The sequence below is a fragment of the Tupaia chinensis genome, unplaced genomic scaffold, assembly GCF_000334495.1.
Source record: "Tupaia chinensis unplaced genomic scaffold, TupChi_1.0 Scaffold000355_1, whole genome shotgun sequence".
Taxonomy (NCBI): domain Eukaryota; kingdom Metazoa; phylum Chordata; class Mammalia; order Scandentia; family Tupaiidae; genus Tupaia; species Tupaia belangeri.
The window spans coordinates 15,306,739-15,328,265 of record NW_006159850.1 but is presented as its reverse complement, the minus strand read 5'-3'; the positions used below and the strand labels follow the sequence as shown (position 1 = coordinate 15,328,265).

The following is a 21,527-nucleotide window of genomic DNA, read 5'->3' as shown; positions in this document are numbered from 1 at the left end:
GAGTTTAATAAAAAAAAAAGAGAGGCAGGAAAAAAAAAAAAAAAACCAGCTGTTTCTATAAATCTACGCATATGCTTCAGACCAGACAGGATTAATGTCACAATAGCATTCTTCTCATATTATTATGAACAACTTTTGGTTTTTTGTAAAGAAAAGAGAGAAGATAAATTTACTTTATTTAAATAGCTTTTCTTTATTTATAATAGTGCATATGTGTGCACATGTGAAAGTAAGAGAGAGGGATGATCACCTTCCATAGGATCTGGCTGTAGGTCATGGATCTTAGGTACTGCATGTGCTTGGCATGTTTCAGGCTGGTTGGCTTGGGGATTTGAACTGTGGTTGTCATGTAGGATCTGGCTTTTCTTGACCAGGGTATTATCATTGTGTCTCAGATCAGGCCTGTAAATAGTTTTTGAAAATGTCCTTGATTCATTCTTTGAAATGTATTTAATATTTTATTCACATATAGATAGATAGGGGTGGAATTAAATCCTGAGACTGTAATGCTTCAAGTTACAGATTTTTAAAAAAAGAATTATTTAATTTTATTTATTATTATTATTTTTTAATTTGTCCAGAGCGAGAACAAGCTGCCAGTTCTAGGACTTGAACTGCAGTTGGCCATGTGGGAGTCCAGCATCTTAACCGCTATATCACCTGCTGGCCCCAACTTACAAGCTTATACTCCATCAAAAATTGAGCCAGGCAGTTTCTTTATATTGAACGACATAGTATAAAGCAATTAGATGCCTATATCTACATCCTTTTTGGTTGATTTTAAGTAGAAACATTAGGTTAGGTTTACAGAAATATGATATATTAGGAATTGGAGTATAAAAATAAAAGGAAGAGTTTTGTGGGGGAAGACTTTTTTTAGAATTATTTTATTTAACTTTATTTATTTTATTTATTTTTAATTTTGGCCAGAGAGCGACAGAGTGAGAGAGAGAGAAAGAAAGAAAGTGAGAAAGGAAGCCGCCAGGTCTAGAACTTAAAGGATGGACGGCCACGCGGGAGTCTAGTGCCCTTAACTACCATGCTATCTGCTGGCCCTGGGGGAAGACTTAATCCTTCCACTCAGAGCTAACCATTATTAACATTTTAGAAAGAGTAAAATTATGTGTTTTCTCAAGGGATATCTCTAAATACAAACTCTTGAATTTGAAATCAGAGTAGATTTGAGATTTTGGGGAGTATTTCATTTTGTAAAAAGATGCTTGTTTTCTAAGATTTGCTTCCATAACGTGTTTAAATAAAATGTGCTAGTTCTATCTGGGTTGCATTTTAGAGTGCCTTTGAACTTAATTATTTAATGAAATATTTAATTCTTAGGTGGGAATGGTGAAAAACTGAACTAAATTTTGGTACCAAATATAATTTTTCTGAATGAGAACAGCACTCATAATTTTCATTCTATTTCTGTATTTGAATAAGTCACTGCCCTATCCATTATCAGTAACTGGTATCTCACCCATTGATATTTCCTTTATAATATGCCCATAAAGAAGTTTGTATCTTTTTTCTCTCATCTGCCTATACCAATCAGTGCCATTTTCATTTAATTGTATATTCTACCAGCCACCCTTTATTTGCATTTTATTTGTTAGATGCACTGTTCATTATGGTAGTCAATAACTGTGTTTAGACATTTTTTCTTTTGAAATATGGCTCATTCAACTGAAGTGAATATTAAAGGAAAATAGATTTCTTTAGTACTTGATTCAGTTACTGGAAACTTTTGAATATGTTTCAAACAACTTGGATATGTGAGTCTGCTTTATCAATTGTAAATTTTATGAAACCTAAATCTACTTCAGGTATTACTGATGAAAATGTAGTACTGTACAAGTTGAGATGTACTGGTAAGTGTAAAGTACATACTGTATTTTAGAAATTACAGTTCAAAAGAGAGCGTAAGATACCTAATTCATAACTTCTATGCTGATTATATATTGAAGTGGTCTTTCAGATATATTGGTTAAATAAAATATATTATTATAACTAATTTCACCTGTTTACTTTTTACTTCAGTATCAAGTATGATGTTGTCAGAAATAAAATAAGAGCTACATAAATTGAAACATTTTTGGTAGCAGGACCAGCCAGTGGCATGATGGTTAAGGGGCTGAACTCCCACATGGTCAACCATGCAGTTCAAGTCCCAGGCCTGTGGCTTGAAAATCATGCCGGGCATGTGGGCTTGCTTGCCCAAAATCTGGGAGGAGAATAGAAAGGATTGTGTCATAGCCATCCTCCCCAAGGCGACAGTGATTTTTCACTTTTCCTTTCTCTGTCTTTCTCTCTGGTGAGCGTACACGCCCATGACAAGAACCTTAAAATATTTAGTAGCTACATTTAAAAAGTATCTTTTAAGTTTTAGAAATCTCATAGGATAGGTAATATTTCCATATAGTATAGATAAGGAAACTGAAATTCATAGAATTTAAGTGACTTAAGTTCACATATGTAGTAAATATTAATGAAGGGGTTACAGATTTTTAAAAAAAGAATTATTTAATTTTATTTATTATTATTATTTTTTAATTTGTCCAGAGCGAGAACAAGCTGCCAGTTCTAGGACTTGAACTGCAGTTGGCCATGTGGGAGTCCAGCATCTTAACCGCTATATCACCTGCTGGCCCCAACTTACAAGCTTATACTCCATCAAAAATTGAGCCAGGCAGTTTCTTTATATTGAACGACATAGTATAAAGCAATTAGATGCCTATATCTACATCCTTTTTGGTTGATTTTAAGTAGAAACATTAGGTTAGGTTTACAGAAATATGATATATTAGGAATTGGAGTATAAAAATAAAAGGAAGAGTTTTGTGGGGGAAGACTTTTTTTAGAATTATTTTATTTAACTTTATTTATTTTATTTATTTTTAATTTTGGCCAGAGAGCGACAGAGTGAGAGAGAGAGAAAGAAAGAAAGTGAGAAAGGAAGCCGCCAGGTCTAGAACTTAAAGGATGGACGGCCACGCGGGAGTCTAGTGCCCTTAACTACCATGCTATCTGCTGGCCCTGGGGGAAGACTTAATCCTTCCACTCAGAGCTAACCATTATTAACATTTTAGAAAGAGTAAAATTATGTGTTTTCTCAAGGGATATCTCTAAATACAAACTCTTGAATTTGAAATCAGAGTAGATTTGAGATTTTGGGGAGTATTTCATTTTGTAAAAAGATGCTTGTTTTCTAAGATTTGCTTCCATAACGTGTTTAAATAAAATGTGCTAGTTCTATCTGGGTTGCATTTTAGAGTGCCTTTGAACTTAATTATTTAATGAAATATTTAATTCTTAGGTGGGAATGGTGAAAAACTGAACTAAATTTTGGTACCAAATATAATTTTTCTGAATGAGAACAGCACTCATAATTTTCATTCTATTTCTGTATTTGAATAAGTCACTGCCCTATCCATTATCAGTAACTGGTATCTCACCCATTGATATTTCCTTTATAATATGCCCATAAAGAAGTTTGTATCTTTTTTCTCTCATCTGCCTATACCAATCAGTGCCATTTTCATTTAATTGTATATTCTACCAGCCACCCTTTATTTGCATTTTATTTGTTAGATGCACTGTTCATTATGGTAGTCAATAACTGTGTTTAGACATTTTTTCTTTTGAAATATGGCTCATTCAACTGAAGTGAATATTAAAGGAAAATAGATTTCTTTAGTACTTGATTCAGTTACTGGAAACTTTTGAATATGTTTCAAACAACTTGGATATGTGAGTCTGCTTTATCAATTGTAAATTTTATGAAACCTAAATCTACTTCAGGTATTACTGATGAAAATGTAGTACTGTACAAGTTGAGATGTACTGGTAAGTGTAAAGTACATACTGTATTTTAGAAATTACAGTTCAAAAGAGAGCGTAAGATACCTAATTCATAACTTCTATGCTGATTATATATTGAAGTGGTCTTTCAGATATATTGGTTAAATAAAATATATTATTATAACTAATTTCACCTGTTTACTTTTTACTTCAGTATCAAGTATGATGTTGTCAGAAATAAAATAAGAGCTACATAAATTGAAACATTTTTGGTAGCAGGACCAGCCAGTGGCATGATGGTTAAGGGGCTGAACTCCCACATGGTCAACCATGCAGTTCAAGTCCCAGGCCTGTGGCTTGAAAATCATGCCGGGCATGTGGGCTTGCTTGCCCAAAATCTGGGAGGAGAATAGAAAGGATTGTGTCATAGCCATCCTCCCCAAGGCGACAGTGATTTTTCACTTTTCCTTTCTCTGTCTTTCTCTCTGGTGAGCGTACACGCCCATGACAAGAACCTTAAAATATTTAGTAGCTACATTTAAAAAGTATCTTTTAAGTTTTAGAAATCTCATAGGATAGGTAATATTTCCATATAGTATAGATAAGGAAACTGAAATTCATAGAATTTAAGTGACTTAAGTTCACATATGTAGTAAATATTAATGAAGGGTCCCGAACTCAGCCTTGTATAAATTAGAAACTTCTTTATTCTTTGGGCTTAGTTCAAATCTGTAAATAACTATTTCTATAAATTAACTACTTATTTGAGCCTTACCTTGTACAAAGGATTTGAGAGGGCATAAATTATACCAGCGTCTACTTGAGAATGGAGTATTTGGGAGAAGGAGCAATTCAGAACATAGTCGGTATAGTTCCTGTTGGTAAGGCATCTAAGACAAGAAAAGAGACATTCAGTTGTGTGGTTGTTGTTAATAGACTTTTAGAACAAAACTGAAGGTACCAAACTGGCTGGATGTGAACTCAGGCATTGTTATTTTAGTGTGTAACTTTGAGTAATGATAACTTTTTAACCTTTGTCCGTTTCCTCATCTGTAAAATGGGTACAGTCTTAATGTTTACTTTGTAGGGTTGTTATGATTAAGTAAATTAATAAGTGTTAGAATTTATGTTTTATACCTAAAAAGCCTTCAGCTGTTACCAATTTGTCATATCTTCAAGGATAAAATACAGTACATATGCTCACTAGAGAGAGATAGTGAGAGAAAGTGAGAAATCACTCCCCCAGGTGGATGGCCATACCACAGTTCCTTCTCTTTCTCTTCCTGGGATTTTGGTCACACACATACGCCCAGAGTGATTTTCAAGCCACAAGGTCCGGGACTGCAATTGGCCATGTGGGGTGACCACTGTGCCACCTGTTGATCCATAGGACAAACTTTTTGAAGCACTGAAGTTTAAGAGATTTTTGTTTTACATAGTGCATTTATTTATTTATTACGTGTTTGTTATAGGGCGTATGCACCTGCCAAAGAGACAGAGAGTGGGAAAGTGAGAAATAACCCCCCATGGGGCATGGCCACACTGCAGTTTCTTCTCCTCCATTCCCCTCTTGGGACTTGGGGCACACACGTACACACACCTGATGTGATTTTTAAACCATTGGGTCCGGTACTCGAACTGGAGTGGTCCATGTGGGAGTTCAGCACCTTAACCAGCATACCACCTGCTGGCCCCCATAGTACTTTTATCTGGAGATCTCTTAGTAATGTAAGAGAATCTTCAACATTGTTTCAGCAAGGATGGTGATAGATTTCTTATAGAATTGCTAACCTTTCCCATGACTGGCATACACACTGTCCAGAATATCTAATAAAGTGGTACGTTGCAGGAGGAGAAAACTGGTGGCTCAGGGGCCAGTTCTTCCTCCGAAGTGTTTATTTGTCTTGTACAGTATTTAAAATCGTTTTAAATTTGCTGCCAACATATAAAAGTCAAGAAACTTCTAGAAACCTAAATTTCTAATTTCTTTTAGAAAAATCAGAAGATTTGGTAACACCAAATCTACAGTTCCGCAAAGCAGTACTAGGCTGCCTCTGGGCTTGGAATGCATTGTTTCTCCTCAATCCTAACCTGGCCTGCTATATCAGTTACCTGTGTATGGTATTCTTTTATTTTTTATTGATGTGATACCATTCTTTACCTTCCCTGAAGTTTTATAATGTACTTATACATCTTTGGAGAAATTTATTCATAGGTATCTTAGACCTGTTTTCTTAATGCAAGTAATAACCTTTTTAAAATTTTATTTATTATTATTATTTTTTAAAATTTGCAGGACCAGCAGTTAGTGTAATGGCTATGTCGCTGGACTCCCATGTAGTCAACCGTGGTTCAAGTCCCGGACCCGGTGGCTTAAATTCATTCCGGGCACATGTGCATGCGTGCCCAAGATCCCGAGAGGAGAATGGAGGAGAAGGGATTGTGGCGTGGCCATCCCCCCGGGGGGGTGATTTCTCGCTTTCTGTCTCTCTGTCTCTCTCTGTCTTTCTGGCAAGCGCACGCGCCCTATAGCAAAAATACCTCTCAAAAAATTTTTTTTTTGCTATAGGGCAGACATGAGAGAGTGAGAGATTGAGAGAAGAAAATGAGAATGCAAGTCACTAGATCCAGGGCTTGAACTGTGGTTTGCCATGTGGGAATCCCGGACCTTAACTACCATGCCAGTCCTGCAAGTACTATCCTTAAAAAAATGATAATAGAGGCCATGCCTCTGGTATAGCTGCAATGCAATACCCTGCAAAGCCAGAAGCTACATAACTGGCTTCAGTTTCAAATCCCATGGTTGGCTTGAAAACATGTTGGGCAAATGTGTGAGTACCTGGTATCCTGAGTTGCTGGAGGGCTGTCAAAAGGGGATCATGGTGTGAAAAGACCCTTTTGAAGGATCATCTCTCTCTCTCTTTTCTCTCGTGTATGTACAGGTGTGGTTTATCGTAAAAGTTAATAGGGTCATTTAGCCAGCACAGTGACAACTTGCTGCTCAAGTGAAGCTAGATCCATATGAAGATGGAGGATTCCATCCCCTATTGACCTGCACATACTGGTTGTGTATACTCTAATTCTGGCTGGCTGGGAAGCGTGGAGCTGGTGTGGGAAAGAACTGTGCTTGTGCTTGAGACACTGTTGAGGGTGCAGGCTCTCCTCTCCCCCGCTTTGTCTCTCACTAGCAAGAAAGAAAAAAAAAGTAAAAAGAAATAATTGGGAGACCAGCCTGTGGCCTGGTGGCTAATGCAGTTGAATCCCATGTGCCTGACTGTTAGTTCCAGAGCTAGAAGCTTGAAAAACCATGTCGGGCATGTATGCATGTGTGCCCAAAATCCCGAAAAAAGGAAGGTAAGAAGGAAAAGGTACTGTGGCATGATCATGTCTCATGGGGATGGTTTTCTTGTTTTCCCTGTCTGTCTCTGGTGAGTGCATGTATCCTCTGGCAAATTAAAAATAAATAAATAGAATGTTGGGACCAGAATGTGGGTGTAATGGTTATGTTGCTGGACTCCCACGTAGTTGACCATGATTCAAGCTCCGGACCTGGTGGCTTAAAACTCACATCAGGCACATGTGCATGCATGCCCAAAATCCCAAGAGGAGAATGGAGGAGAAGGGATTGCAGTGTAGTCTTCCCTCCCAGGGGTGATTTCTCACTTTTTGTCTGTCTCTCCAGCAAGTGTACATGCCCTATAGTAAAAATCTCTCTTTAAAAATATAAATAAATAAATAAATACATACGTAGAATGTTAATTGAAAAAGTAATTGTGTTGTAGGTGTATATTAGAAATACAATGGACACTACTAAGCTTGGTTCTAAGACTATATATATAGACTCCACTGTTTTGGTATTGTTAATACTGTAATCTGGAAATATGGCAGTTCTCTTTCTTCATTTTCCATCTTGACACATTCTTTTATTTAATTTTTTTTTCTTTTTTGGAGAGATTTTCGCTATAGGGCACGTGTGCTCGCCAGATAGACAGAGAGAGACATAGAGACAGAAAGCGAGAAATCACCCCCCAGGGAGGATGGTCACGCCGCAATCCCTTCTCCTCTCGGGATCTTGGGCACGCACGCACATGTGCCCGGCGTGAGTTTTAAGCCACCGGGTCCGGGATGCGAACCGCGGTCGACTACGTGGGAGTCCAGTGACATAGCCCTTACGCCAACTGCTGGTTCTTATTTCGTATTTTTAAAAAGAGATTTTTGCTGTAGGGTATGTGTGCTCGCCAGAGCGACAGAGACAGGCAGAAAGTGAGCAGTCACCCCCCAGAGTGGATGCCGTTACACTGCAATCCCTTCTCCTGCATTTTTCTCCATTTTCCTCTTGGGATTTTGGGCACACATGCATATGTGCTTGGTGTGAGTTTTTTAAGCCGCTGGGTCCAAGATTCGAACTACAGTCGACTATGTGAGAGTCTGGTGATGTAACCATTATGCCATCTACTGGTCCCTTTTTGTTCACTACACTGTACAGGTAATAGTATTGAAAAGGTGCAGTGACAGTAGGTATCCTTTAAAAACTTAAACAAATGTCCTACATATTATGGTTAAATATAGTGGCTCATCCATTTTAGGTAGATATCCTTTATTGTATTAAAGAAGTTGATGTTGAATTTTATCAAAAGTTTAACAGTATGTAGTGAAATATGAAATCATGAGTTTTCTCCTTTTAGCCCATTAGTGTGATAAATTATTGATAGATATACTCTTCTTGCATAACTGAAATAAACCTCACTTGGTCATAATGTTTTTTCTCTTTCACATTTCTTTTTTTTTTTTTTTTAATGGAGGAATTGAATATTTTATTATATCTTATTTTGCTGCAAAGCTGTTGCTTCAACTGTATAAAATAGCACCAGCAAATGCAGTATATGGGGAAACTACAATAGTACTACTCTTTAACACTATACAATTAAGAAAAACTTTTCTCCACTTCCACTTATTTCCAATGGGGAGGAAATGAAGTATTCTGACCCACATCTCTGGATGGTTATATACAGTGTTCTATGAGGCTTAGGCGAACATTGTTATCACTAATTACATCATTTTTATAACTAATTTTTATTTTATTTTATTTTTAAAATTATTTATTTAATTTTATTTATTCATTCAGTTATTTTAATTTGACCAGAGAGAGAGAGAGAAAGGGACAAAGGAAGCTGCCAGGTCCAGGAGTCGAACCATGGTTGGCCATGTGGGAGTGTCCAGCACCTTAACCACCACGCCACCTGCTGGTCCCTCCTATAACTAGTTTTTAATCACAGATAATTTCATGAATTCCAAATACTTGTGCATAGACTATGAATCATAGAATATTGTGAAAAGATACATTTTGTGTTTATTAAAAATATGATCATTAGAAAGTTAAGGGGATTTTTCTTTCCAGTAGTGGTGTGTTCAGAGTAGTTTCTTTTTCTACTGGTATTGCTAAAAGTTGCAATTTAAGTCTTCTATCAACCACTAATTTAAGACAACTATGCCTGGATTAAGTTGCTTTACACTACTTTATTTAAGGGTTCTACTTTTACTCTTCAATAGACTTTACGTATTTCTCACACGCATCTTCACTCATTAGTTCATCTAGTTCTCAAGGGTTACTCAGTGTCATCTTGATCAGCCAACCATCTTCATAATAAGATTTGTTGACAAGTCCTAGATTTTCTGCAAGAGCTTCATTAATTTCAGTTACTTCTCCTGACAGAGGACAATAGAGTTCACTAGCAGCTTCTACACTTTCCAAAGCACCGAACTCATCTTGTTTGTTCAGTTTTGTCCCAACTTCAGGCAGACTACAATAAACAACATCTTCCAAAGCTTCCTATGCCAAATTACTGATTTACATTGTTCCAATACCGTTTTCTGTTGTTATCCACTCATGTTTCTCCGTGAATTTACGCACCGACAGCAGAGCTGGTCCCATGCGTAGTGTCCGGACGGGGCCCACCCGCAGCCCCCAGGGACGCGGTGGGCAGGGCACGCCGGACGCCAAGGCTCTGCGCAGGCTGCAGGCCACGGCCCGCACGCTCCACACTGCTGGCAGCGCCATGTTTGCAGGGACGCCGAGGGTCTCCGAGCTGCCTCTCTTTCACATTGCAAGATTTGCCTTGCTACTATTTTAAAATTTTAATTTGACCAGAGAGGGACAGAGAGAGAGAGAGAGAGAAAGAAAGAGAAAGCAAGCAAGCCACTAGGTCCCGGACTCGAACTGCAGTTGTCCATGTGGGAGTCCAGTGTCCTTACCCACCATGCCACCTGCCGACCCCACTTTGCTAATATTTTAACTTATAATTTATTTCAAAAAAGTACTTAAGGGCTAGAGTGGTTAGGGAGCCAGATCCCACATGGTTGGCTATATAGTTCAAATTCTGATCTTGATAGATTGAAAAAGCATAGCAGGCATATGTGTATATCTGCCCTAGATCCTGAGAGGAAGAGAAGGGATTGGGCTTAACCCTGCCCAATTGGGACGTATTCCCCCTTCCCCTATTTCACTGTCTTTCTCTCTGAAAATACACACATTCTCTGACATTTAAAAGAGAAAAAGGAGGAAAGTGCCTCAGCTAGTTCTATCCCTTAAAAAGGCCTAGTAACAGTGAAGCCACTAGCTCTGAGCACCCTTAATCCCAGACTCTAGACTCCAAGTATCTTATCACTCAAAAGGGTCTCAGTCCTTTAGAAATGTGGCTGATCCCAAATTCAGGTTAGGAAATACACAGAACAGCCTGGACCATCTTACTATGCCAGAAAATAAGAAAGACTACAAAGATCATGTCAAAAGGTTTCTGTAGTCACAAGAGACAGTCCTGTGCCAAAATTAGATAATTCAAGGATTAATAATGATAGTAATTGATTGAGACATACCAAGTAAGTTTATATCTGTGAGGCCATAATAATGTTTAAACCAAATATTTTTTAAAATGTTTTCATTTTACTTGATTTATTATTATTATTTTAATTTGACCACAGAGAGAGAGAGAGAGAGAGAGAGAGAGAGCAAGCTGCCAGGTCCAGCACTTGAATTGCAATTGGCCATGTGGGAATCCACCACACCACTTACCAACCCTCTAAACCAAGTATTTTTAAAGCTCTGTTGATCCTTGGAAGATACTAGGAAACCAGCTCATTGTTTTAACCTCTTTACACATCTGTCAACTTTTGTAAAATACTGTTTGCACTTTAATCTGTTTTAAAGTTTTGCCTATATCAATATATTAAAAAATTCCTCATAAAGAGTGTCTTCATTTTTTTATCTTCCTTGAAGTACTCATGGTACTATATTTGCAAAGCATTCTCTTATATGTCTATTTAGAACTTATTAAACTGTTACCTTATTAATGGCCATAACAGTCCCATCTTGCTGTTTCAAGTAATACTTCCGTTGAATAATATCCATTGTGTTCCGTGTGTGAATGTAAATGTGTAAATTATTTTTTTTAATTAATTTTTTTTAATTTAATTTTATTTATTCATTAATTTATTTTAATTTGACCGGAGAGAGAGACAGAGAGAGGGAAAGTGAGAAAGCAAGTCACCAGGTCCAGGACTTGAACTGTGATTGGCCACGTGGGAGTGTCTAGCTCCTTAACTACCACACCAGGACTTGCACCATGGTTGGCCATGTGAGAGTCCAGTACCTTAACCACCACACCATCTCCAGGCCCCAGCGTGTAAGTTCTTTTTTTTTTTGGAGAGGTTTTTGCTATAGGGTGCATGCGCTCGCCAAAAAGAGACAGAGAGACAAAAAGTGAGAAATCACCCCCCAGGGGGGATGGTCATGCTGCAACCCCTTCTCCTCCATTCTCCTCTTGGGATCTTGGGCACACACACACGCGCCTGGTGTGAGTTTAAGCTACCAGGTCCGGGACTCAAACCGCGGTCGACTACATGGGAGTCCAGCGACATAGCCATTACACTAACTGCTAGTCCTGCCAATGTATAAATTCTTAAAAGAAGAGTTGAGTAAAAGGGTACAAATGTATTTGTAATTTAGATAGGCTAAATCATTCTCTCATAGTTCATGCCTGTTTATACTCTAACAATCTAATAGTTAAACATTATACAATTTTGATTTTGATTTTCTTTCTCTTTAAATAATTTTAACAAAGTATATTTTGGAAGTCATATAATTCATTCTTTTGAAGTGGACTCTTACTTCAATTGTGTTTTTTTGAAATATTCTTAGTAGGATTTGCATTTGTTTTATGATGAGGTTAAACTCCACATGTTGAACTATGTTTGCTGTCTGTCAGCTCTCTGGCATAACCCTATTCCATTTTATATTGAGTTCCTAGTCCTTTTTAAAATGTTGATTTGTAGGAGCCTGATAAGTAAGATCTCATATCTGTAAAATGAGTGGTAAATATTTTTCTAACGTTGTCATTTATCAAACTTACCTTTTGGCTCACAGTTTCTGTTAATTCTGAAGGTCATGAGTATAAAAACTAGAGTTGTCTATGATCATGAAGCATCTACTAGATTTGAAGTAGAAAATGTTTTGTGTGGGTTTTTCAAGTAGCTTTAAGTGAAGTAGTAGTACTGCTACAGTGATAGCTTTAAGTAAATTTGAGATTGTTTCCTAATAGGCAGATAACACTTTATTCATTCCTTTTCCTTTTCTGTTCCTTAACTCATACAAGTGTTGAGTTGTATTTTTTGGGATTGCTGTTCAAAATGGATGCCCTCCCCTCATGTGAACTCCTTATCCCAATTGTACTTTTCCCTCTCCAGCATTTCATTTCTTCTTCAACATTTCAAAAATACTGGTAGCATTCTTTTTTCCTTTTTTTTTTTTTTTTTTTCCCTGAAGGGTCACTGTACTTGCCAGAGAGAGGGAGAGAAGAAAACACCCTCCATGGGGAATGATCACACACCAATTCCTCTTCTTTGACTCCTTTTGGGATTTTGGTCATGTACACATATGCCCTCCCTGTGTTTCTCAAGCTGCTGGGTCCAGAACTCAAACTGCAAGTGAAGTCAGCCACGTGGGATCTGGCTGCCTTAACTACCAGGCAATTGAGCCAGCCCAATAAGATTGTTAAAGATGAAACATAGCACATTCTCAAGCACTATTGCTGGCTGCATAAGTATAAAGTATGGTCAGAGTTAATTCTTCACTGGAGAGTATATTTTAGATGTCATTTCTAATCATAAAATCTTACATTTCTCTCAAGTTTGTTATGTTCAGAAAAAGAATGCTTCTTGGGACCAGCAGTTAGCGTAATGGCTATGTCGCTGGATTCCCATGTAGATATCAACTGTAGTTCACATCCTGGGCCCGGTGGCTTAAAACTCACGCCGCGTTCGTGTGCGTGCGTGCCCAAGATCCCAAGAGGAGAGTGGAGAAGGGATTGCGGTGTGGCCATCCCCCCTGGGGGGTGATTTCTCGCTTTCTGTCTGGTGAGCGCACGCGCCCTATAGCAAAAACCTCTCAAAAAAAAAAAAGAAAAGGAAAAGAATGCTTCTTGAAGTAAAATCGCCCCAATCTCCATACAAATGGAGAATATTATAAATAATTAACGTTGCGTTTATCCGTTTATATATTTTTCTTCTTGCTGTTTTGTTTGTAGACAAGTTTTTCTTTTGAGAATTATTTTATTTAAATTCATTTTATTTATTTATTTTTAATTTTGACCAGAGAGGGACAGAATGAGCAAGAGAGAGAGAGAGAGAGAGGGAGAGAATGTGAGATAGCAAGATGCCAGGTCTGGCCATGTGGTCGACCATGTGGGAGTCCAGTGCCCTTAGCCATCATGACACCTGCTGACCCCAATTTTTTTTTTTTTTTTGGAGAGGTTTTTGCTATAAGGCGCGTGCGCTCGCCAGACAGACAAGAGAGAGACAGAAAGCGAGAAATCACACCCCAGGGGGGATGGCCACGCCACAATCCCTTCTCCTTTCTCCTCTTGGGATCTTGGGCACTCACATACACGCGCCCAGCGTGAGTTTAAGCCACTGGGTCCGGGACTTGAACCCTGGTTGGCTACATTGGAGTCCAGCGACATAGCCATTATGCTAACTGCTCGTCCCAACCCCAATTTTTTTTTTAGTAATTATTTTTATTTTACTTCATTTATTTTTATTTATTTAAATTTGACCAGAGAGGGACAGAATGAGAGAGTGAGAGAGAGCAAGAGAGAAAGCAAGCCACGAGATCCGGGACTCAAACTGCAATTGTCTGTGTAGCAGTCCAGAGCCCTTAACCACCACACCAACCAGCCCCTATCGATGTCTTTTAAATGTCACAAAAACCAACAAATTGTATTCAGCAGTCACTGGTAGGGTTTTCCCCCCCATTTGGTGCATGTACTTGCCAAAGAGAGGGAAAATGAGAAATTGTGCGCACACCACAATCCCTTCTAGTCTTCTCTTGGGATTTTTGGGCACATACGCACACATGCCCAGCGTGATTTTAAAGCTGCTGAGTCTGGCCATGTCGGAGATCACCATGGTCAAACCACGGTTGGCCATGTGGGAAATCGTTGTATCACTAGTCGGCCCACAAAGTCATAAATGTTTTAAAATTTTTTACCAGAAGGTATATGTGGTTACCAGAGAGAGACAGAGAAGAGAGAAAAAGAGAGGGAGAAAGCACTCTCCCAATCAGGAATGGTTGTACTACATCCCTTTCCTCCATTTTCCCCTCCTTTTGGGATTTTGGGCAAGCATGCACACATACTCAATATTTTTCTCAAGTCACCTCTTCTGGGATTCAAACCATGTGGTAGGCCATTTGGGTCTGGCTCTCTTAACTACCAGACCATGTAGCCAGCCCTGTCTTTCATACTTTTATAAATTTTGCTATAGGGTGTGTGCACTCACCAGACAGACAGAGACAGAGAGACAGAAAGCGAGAAATCACCCCCCAGGGGGGATGACCACGCCGCAATCCCTCCTCCTCCATTCTCCTCTCGGGATCTTGGGCACGCACGCACATGCTCGGCGTGAGATTTAAGCCACCAGGTCCCGGACGTGAACCGTGGTCAACTACATGGGAGTCTAGTGACATAGCCATTACGGTAACTGTTGGTCCCAAGAAGGAAGGGTTTTTAAACAAAATTTATTTATTCATTCATTTATTTTAATTTGGCCAGATAGAAACACACCCACCCACACATACATACATACATACATACATACACACACAGAGAGAGAGAGAGAGAGAGAGAGAGAAAGGAAGCCACCAGGTCCGGGGTTCAAACCGTGGTTAGCCATGTGGGAGTGTCCAGCGCCTTAACCACCACACCACCTGTGGGCCTGGGAAGGATTGTTAATTACACAATCTTTTTCAATTTCATGAGACATTTAAGTTTTTCTTTTTTATCTGGTTATTCTCCCTTAGAGATTTCTTTGACAGGCTCATAATAGTATACTCATTTAGCTAACCTTAGTTGTTGTTCTTTTCTTTTTTTTTTTAGAGAGAGAGTTTTTATTTGGTATAGGATACATGTGCTAAACTGGAGAGACAAGAGAGACAGAAAGTGAGAAATCACCCCCTCCTCGGGGGGATGGTCACACTGCAGTTCCTTCCCCTCTGTTCTCCTCTTGGGATTTTGGGCACTCACATACATGTGCCCAGGATGAGTTTCAAGGCATCTGGTTTGACAGTCTAACCATGGTCGACTATGTGGAAGTCAGTGATGTAACTGTTATGCCATCTCCTGGTCCCTTAGGTATTTTTTTAGTGCAGGTACATTGAGAGAGGATTTTTCTTTTCTTGTTTTTTGGTTTTTGCTTTTGTTTTTTGAGTTTTGCTATAGAGCACATGCATTACCAGATATGGGGAGGCAGGGGAGAAGAAGAAATCACCCCTCAGGGGATATGGGCATGCTGCAGTCTCTTCTTTGTCAGTCACTTTGGGATTTTGAGCACACATGCTCGGCACGATTTTTCAAGCTGCTGGGGTCCCGGACTTGGACTGTGCTGTGACCATCTAGGATCCTGCTGTTTGCCCTTGAGAGGAATTTTTAAACAGCTTGAAACATTTCTGTTTGTGGAACTGTTTTTACTTTGCTCAATTTCGCTTTCAAACAATGGAACGTACTCTTAGGTCTCAGTGTCCTCTGTTACCCAGGCTCCATTTTGAGCTCCTTTCCTTGGGATTGTTAAATCTGTAGGGGAGTTTTGTTTTGTTTTGTTTTGTGTTTTTTTTTTTTTTTGGGGTTTTTTTTTTTTTTTGGGGTTTTTTTTTTTTTTTAAGAGATTTTTTGCTATAGGGCACATGTGCTCACCAGAAAGACAGAGACAGAAAGTGAGAAATCCCCCCCCGGGGGGATGGCCATGCCACAATCCTTTCTCCTCCATTCTCCTCTCAGGATCTTGGGCACACAGGCACATGCGCCCAGTGTGAGTTTTAAGCCACTAGATCTGGGACTCGAACCGCGGTCAACTACATGGGAGTCCTGCGACATAACCATTATGCCATCAGCTGGTCCCCAAGACTTATTTTATTTAACTTTATTTATTTTTAAGTTTTAACAGAGAGAGACAGAGTGAGAGCTAGAGAGAAAGAGTGAGAAAGCAAGCCACCAGGTCTGGGACTCGAACCACAGTTAGCCATGTGGGAGTCTAGTGCCCTTAACCACCACACCACCTGCTGACCCCCTACAGGGGGAGCATTTTGAAAATGCTTCTTGCAGAGTCTGACATATATATGCCCTTGGAAAACTACTGCTTTCAGGGGGAATGTTTGGCCTTTTGCGTGTTTCTCAGATAGAGTATCTGAAAGTGAGTGTGACTTTCAAGAAAGGTTGAGTAGAGAGACAGACTAACTATAAGGAATCTTAAACCCTGAGAAGTTATTTTAGACAATTATGTAAAGGAGAAATTATGTAAAATATATTAGATTAATTCCACCTCTAAATTTTTCTTAGATTTTTTTTCTGTAATTGATTCCTTAACCCTCACTACTACAATAGAAATTGGTTCAAGCTTTAAATGTATTATTTCTCATATTATGTTAAAGTTAGTAGTTATCTCTTTTTTCTTTAATTAATTGCACATTTCTGATGTTTAGGACAGTGTTTGGCACTTTGATTTTTTTTTTGGAGAGGTTTTTGCTATAGGTCATGTGTGCTCACCAGAAAGAGAGACAGAGACAGAAAGCAAGAAATCACCCCCCCAGGGGGATGGCCGTGCTGCAATCCCTTCTCCTCCATTCACCTCTTGGGATCTTGGGCATGTACACCCATGCGCCCAGCGTGAGTTTAAGCCCCTGGGTCTGGGACTCAAACTGTAGTCGATTACATGGGAGTTGAGCAACATAGCCAGTACGTCAACTGCTGGTCTCCTTATTGAATTTTTTGATTCAGAAAGTAGGAATTAGTCCTTAAATACATAGCATAAGCTATGTATTGATTCAATCTGGAGATTAAATTAGGAATTTGGTTTATTAATATCCTACTATGTAATACTTAACTAGTCTATATTTGTATGAATTTGTAGAACTAAGGTAAAATGCACATATTATTTGGATGGCAGATTTCTTAGGACTTTTACAAAGTGGTCTGTTTCAGAACTTGATTATAATTACTGAGATAGCCAAAGATTGGTTGATTTCCTTCCTTCCTTCCTTCCTTCCTTCCTTCCTTCCTTCCTTCCTTCCTTCTTTCCTTTCCTTCCTTTCCTTCCTTTCCTTTCTTTTCTTTCTTTTCTTTCTTTTCTTTTCTTTTTCTTTTTTTCTTTTAAGGTTTTTGCCATAGGACATGTGTGCTCACCGAACAGACAGACAGTGAGAGGGAGGGTAAGAAATCATACCCCATTGGGGGTGTGACCATGCCACAATCCCTGTTTTCTCTGTTCTCTTAGGATTTTGCCAGGCACTCACATGTACCAGTGTGATTTTCAAGCCGCCTTGTCTGGGACTTAAACCATGGTTGGCCATGTGGGAGTCTAGCATCTTAATCACCATGCCATGTTACCTGTTGGTTCCTGAGACATCCAAAATTCTGAAACCTTTGCTTTTCACTTAGGTAATTTGATAATACATAGTTTATGCTTTACTTCAGATGTGTGTGTGTGTGTGTGTGTGTGTGTGTGTGTGTGTGTGTTTATGTTGCCATAGGGTGTGTGTGCTCACCAGAGAGGGGAAGTGAGAAATCACACCCCCCTTGCGGGATGGCCATACATTCTCCTCATTCTCTTATCAGGATTTTGGGCATGCATGCACGAATACCTGGTGTGATTCTCAAGCTGCTGGGTCTGGTACTTGAACAGTGGTTGACCATGTGAATCTAGCTTCTTAACCACCACACTACCTGCTGGCCCCAGTTGTCTGTGTTTTTAACTCTTCAATTAAAGACATTGTTTTTTGGGCAACAGATGGCATAGCGGTTATGTTACTGGTCTCTCATAGGGCCTACGATGTTTTGAGTCCTGGACCTGATGGCTTGAAAGTCATGTTAGGTTTGTGTGTGTGTGTTTGCTCGAGATCCCGGGAGGATAATGGAGGAGAAGGGATTGTGGCATGGCCATGTGCCCCGGAGGGTGATTTCTCACTTTCCCTCTCACTGTCTCTGTCTCTATTTCACTGACTTCTCCCCTCCCCCCAGCTCCCTCCAGCACATTTGTTCTAAGACAAAAACAAAAACAAAAAATACTTCTTTTCTAGATTGTAATTGGGAGTTCTTAATTTCTTCTTTTTTTGTTTTATTGTGCAGTTGGAGTGCCTCAAGCTTATCGCCTCTCAGAAATTTACAGACAAGCGCATTGGCTATTTAGGGGCAATGCTGCTGTTAGATGAAAGACAAGATGTCCATCTTCTCATGACCAACTGTATCAAGAAGTAAGTCTTTGTTTCTAGCAACTTCTGTGCTCTTTCAGGTCTGTTTTATAATATGTTCTCAAGAGCCCCTGTTTACTAATTTATATTTACTGTCCAGAATGAATTTGAATTGCTCTTAGTCCAGTAGGTTATAATCCTGTTAAATGAAAGTATTACTGTGCACCTTCAGGATTAAGTTTGAACTCAAGCTTAGCAATGAAATAAACATGTGAACCTTCATAGAGTAAGCATTGGTAAAATCTGGCTTCCTTATGTTTCTAGGACTTTGAATACCATGAATAATGGAACTTCACATTTCTTAAGTATTACCTGTGAATATTCTGAGTAAATGCCACTTAAATATAAAAAGAGAAGGCTTGATTGTCAGTGATCCAAACCACTGAGGTTTAAGTTGTATTGAATTATACTTAGCCCCGTGAATTTTTCTGTATAGTCTTCTCTAATGGCTGCTTTACTGATTCAGTAGTTCAGTTATGCTTGTTTAACTTGCTGGCAATCCAAGCAATACTTGCTGTATGGAGATATTAGGGGCTTTCAACAGGGAGTTAGCAGTTCTTCCCACTGTTCCCCTTAACAGAATTTTCTGTTAGAAAGTTGCGGAAATTCTGATGAGCTTAAAAATTGGGAAGTATTTTTTCGGTTTTAGATTGGTTTGGTTTGTCTATGAGTTTGGTCTTTTTTTTTTTTTTTAGATTTCCTTTTTAAAAAATTTAATTAATTGCTGGAAGGTGCATAAGAGAGAGAAGGAGAGAAAGAGGAAGAAAGAGAAAGAGCATGCACTCCTGAATAAGGCATGGCTGTGCCACGGTCCCAGCTCCTCCATTTCTCCATTCTGTTGGCATGCACATGTGCTTGGTGTTTTTCAAACTGCTCGAGCTGGGATTTGAACGACATAGTTGGCCATGTAGAATTGGGCTGCCTTAACCTCCAGGCTATGGAGCCCGTCTAGATTTTTATTTGCAGTACTTCTGACAGAAAGTAGAAGTAGGGGGATATAGATGATTAAGTTGTGGACATTTAAAACTTACACTTTCCTGTGGTAATTAATGTTCTACTTTAAATTTTTCCAGTGGGTAATGGAAAATTTCAAAATGTCATTTATGATTTGGTTCTAATTAAAAAGTGTAGATTTAAGTTCAGTGAGTGTGTGAACTTACTAATTTTGGTACAATTCTTGTTTTTTGACCATGACATAAATATTAATAATGAAAATATCAAATCTATTCATTTATTCAACAAATAATTATCACATGCCTGCAATGTGCTGGGAGGTATTGCAAGCACTGGGTTGGAGAGGGAAAAAAATCGATAGAAATCCTTGGCCTCAAGGAAGGCACAGTCTGATTCTTTTATATATTTACTCTCTCTTTTTTTGGGGGGGGAGAGGTTTTTGCTATAGGGTGTGTGTGCTGCTAGAAAGACAGAGACAGAGAGGCAGAAAGCGAGAAATCACCCCTCAGGGGGTATGGCCACGCTACAGTCCCTTCTCCTCTATTACACTAACTGCTGGTCCCCCTTATATTTACTCTTAATAGGTCTCTAACAAAGTTTCTTTAGTTTTTGTTCTTGCATGCTCTGTTGCCCTTATTACTGAAGCCTTCAATCACATGCTGATATTTGGCAGTTCTGCCTAGCAGCAATTCATATTAGAGTTAATGCCAAACCTAAGTATATGCCTGTAGCTTGGAAAAAAAAAAAATGAAGAATGAAGCACATAGGTAAAGAAGAAATCCTCATGTTTAATTTAATTGAGGCCCATCCAAGCCCCACGTGAATTTAGGGTAGGGCTAATTTTTTTCAAGTTGTTGGGAATTTAGTATTTCATTTCAAACTTTGGATGATCTGGCTTCATTATTTTTTTAATCCATCATGCAGCAGGACCATGCCCTGTCGGGGGTGTGTGCTCTTTCTACCGTACTCTTTTTCTCTATTTCTGGCAAGTACATGTGTCCTCTGGCAATAAAATTAATCTGGTAATGTATTTGTTTTTGTTTGTTTGTTTGTTTGTATTATAGGGCATTCTAGTATACCAGCAGTTTTTTAGTAACAAATATTTGCCTCACTGTTTATTGGCTTATAAAAACTGTATGGCATTAAAGACTTTGAATAAAATCTTTTTAAAAATTGGATTTATTATTTTAAGCACCTATACTATGAAAATATCCTTAATCATTGAAAAATGTTTGGAAAGTCAACTAGATATTTTTGAGAACTAGGAAACTAAGTGGTAAGACCATAAGTTAGTGGTCAAACTTTATTTTACAAGAATTTTTTATTTTAAACTATTCAAGTTAGTGAAAAGTAGCAAACCTGACTAACTTACATTTTATCTTGTTTTTCTTTATTCTCCAATGAAAGCTAAAACCTTTTATAAGTTATTTTGAAAACACTAATAGTAAGTAAATTGCAGGTTAACATAAATAACATCATTTATGAAAAAAATAAACTTAAAAAAAATATTTATTTTTATTTATTTATTTCAATTTGACCAGAGAGAGAGAGACAAAGAAAGGGGTAAAGTGAGAAAGCAGGCTGCCGTATCTGGGATTGAACTGCGGTGGTCACGTGGGAGTCTAGCTTCTCAACCACCACTTCACCTGCAGGCCCCCAAATAAAGTTTTGTTTGTTTGTTTGTTTTTGTTTTCTAGAGGGATTTTTGCTATAGAACACATGTATTCTCTGGAGAGACAGAGAAAGAAAGACAGAAAGTAAGAAATCACCCCTAGAGGGGATGGCCATGCCACAATCCCTTCTCTGTTCTCTTCTTGGGATTTTGAGTTTATATACACATGCACTTGGAGTGAGTTTCAAGCCATTGGGTCCAGGACTAGAACCATGGTTGATGCCAATAAACTATTATTTCTTTTTTTGGGGAGAGGTTTATGCTATAGGGTATGTGTGCTCACCAGAAAGAAAGAGAAAGAGAGAGAGAGAGAGAGGG

General features: G+C 38.7%; 1 protein-coding gene and 1 pseudogene across 2 annotated transcripts in view; one reads left to right on the top strand and one right to left on the bottom strand.

The window, feature by feature from the left end:
• The window catches only part of AP1G1 (adaptor related protein complex 1 subunit gamma 1), a 91,657-nt gene that overhangs the window by 7,988 nt on the left and 62,142 nt on the right, over window positions 1-21,527 (top strand). For both annotated transcript variants that reach the window (XM_027773522.1, XM_027773521.1), the window contains exon 2: window positions 18,462-18,586. In XM_027773522.1, coding sequence (XP_027629323.1) covers window positions 18,462-18,586 — 125 coding nt within the window. The remainder of the gene's footprint in view (window positions 1-18,461; window positions 18,587-21,527) is intronic.
• Window positions 9,293-9,879, bottom strand: LOC106735309 (glycine cleavage system H protein, mitochondrial-like; annotated as a pseudogene).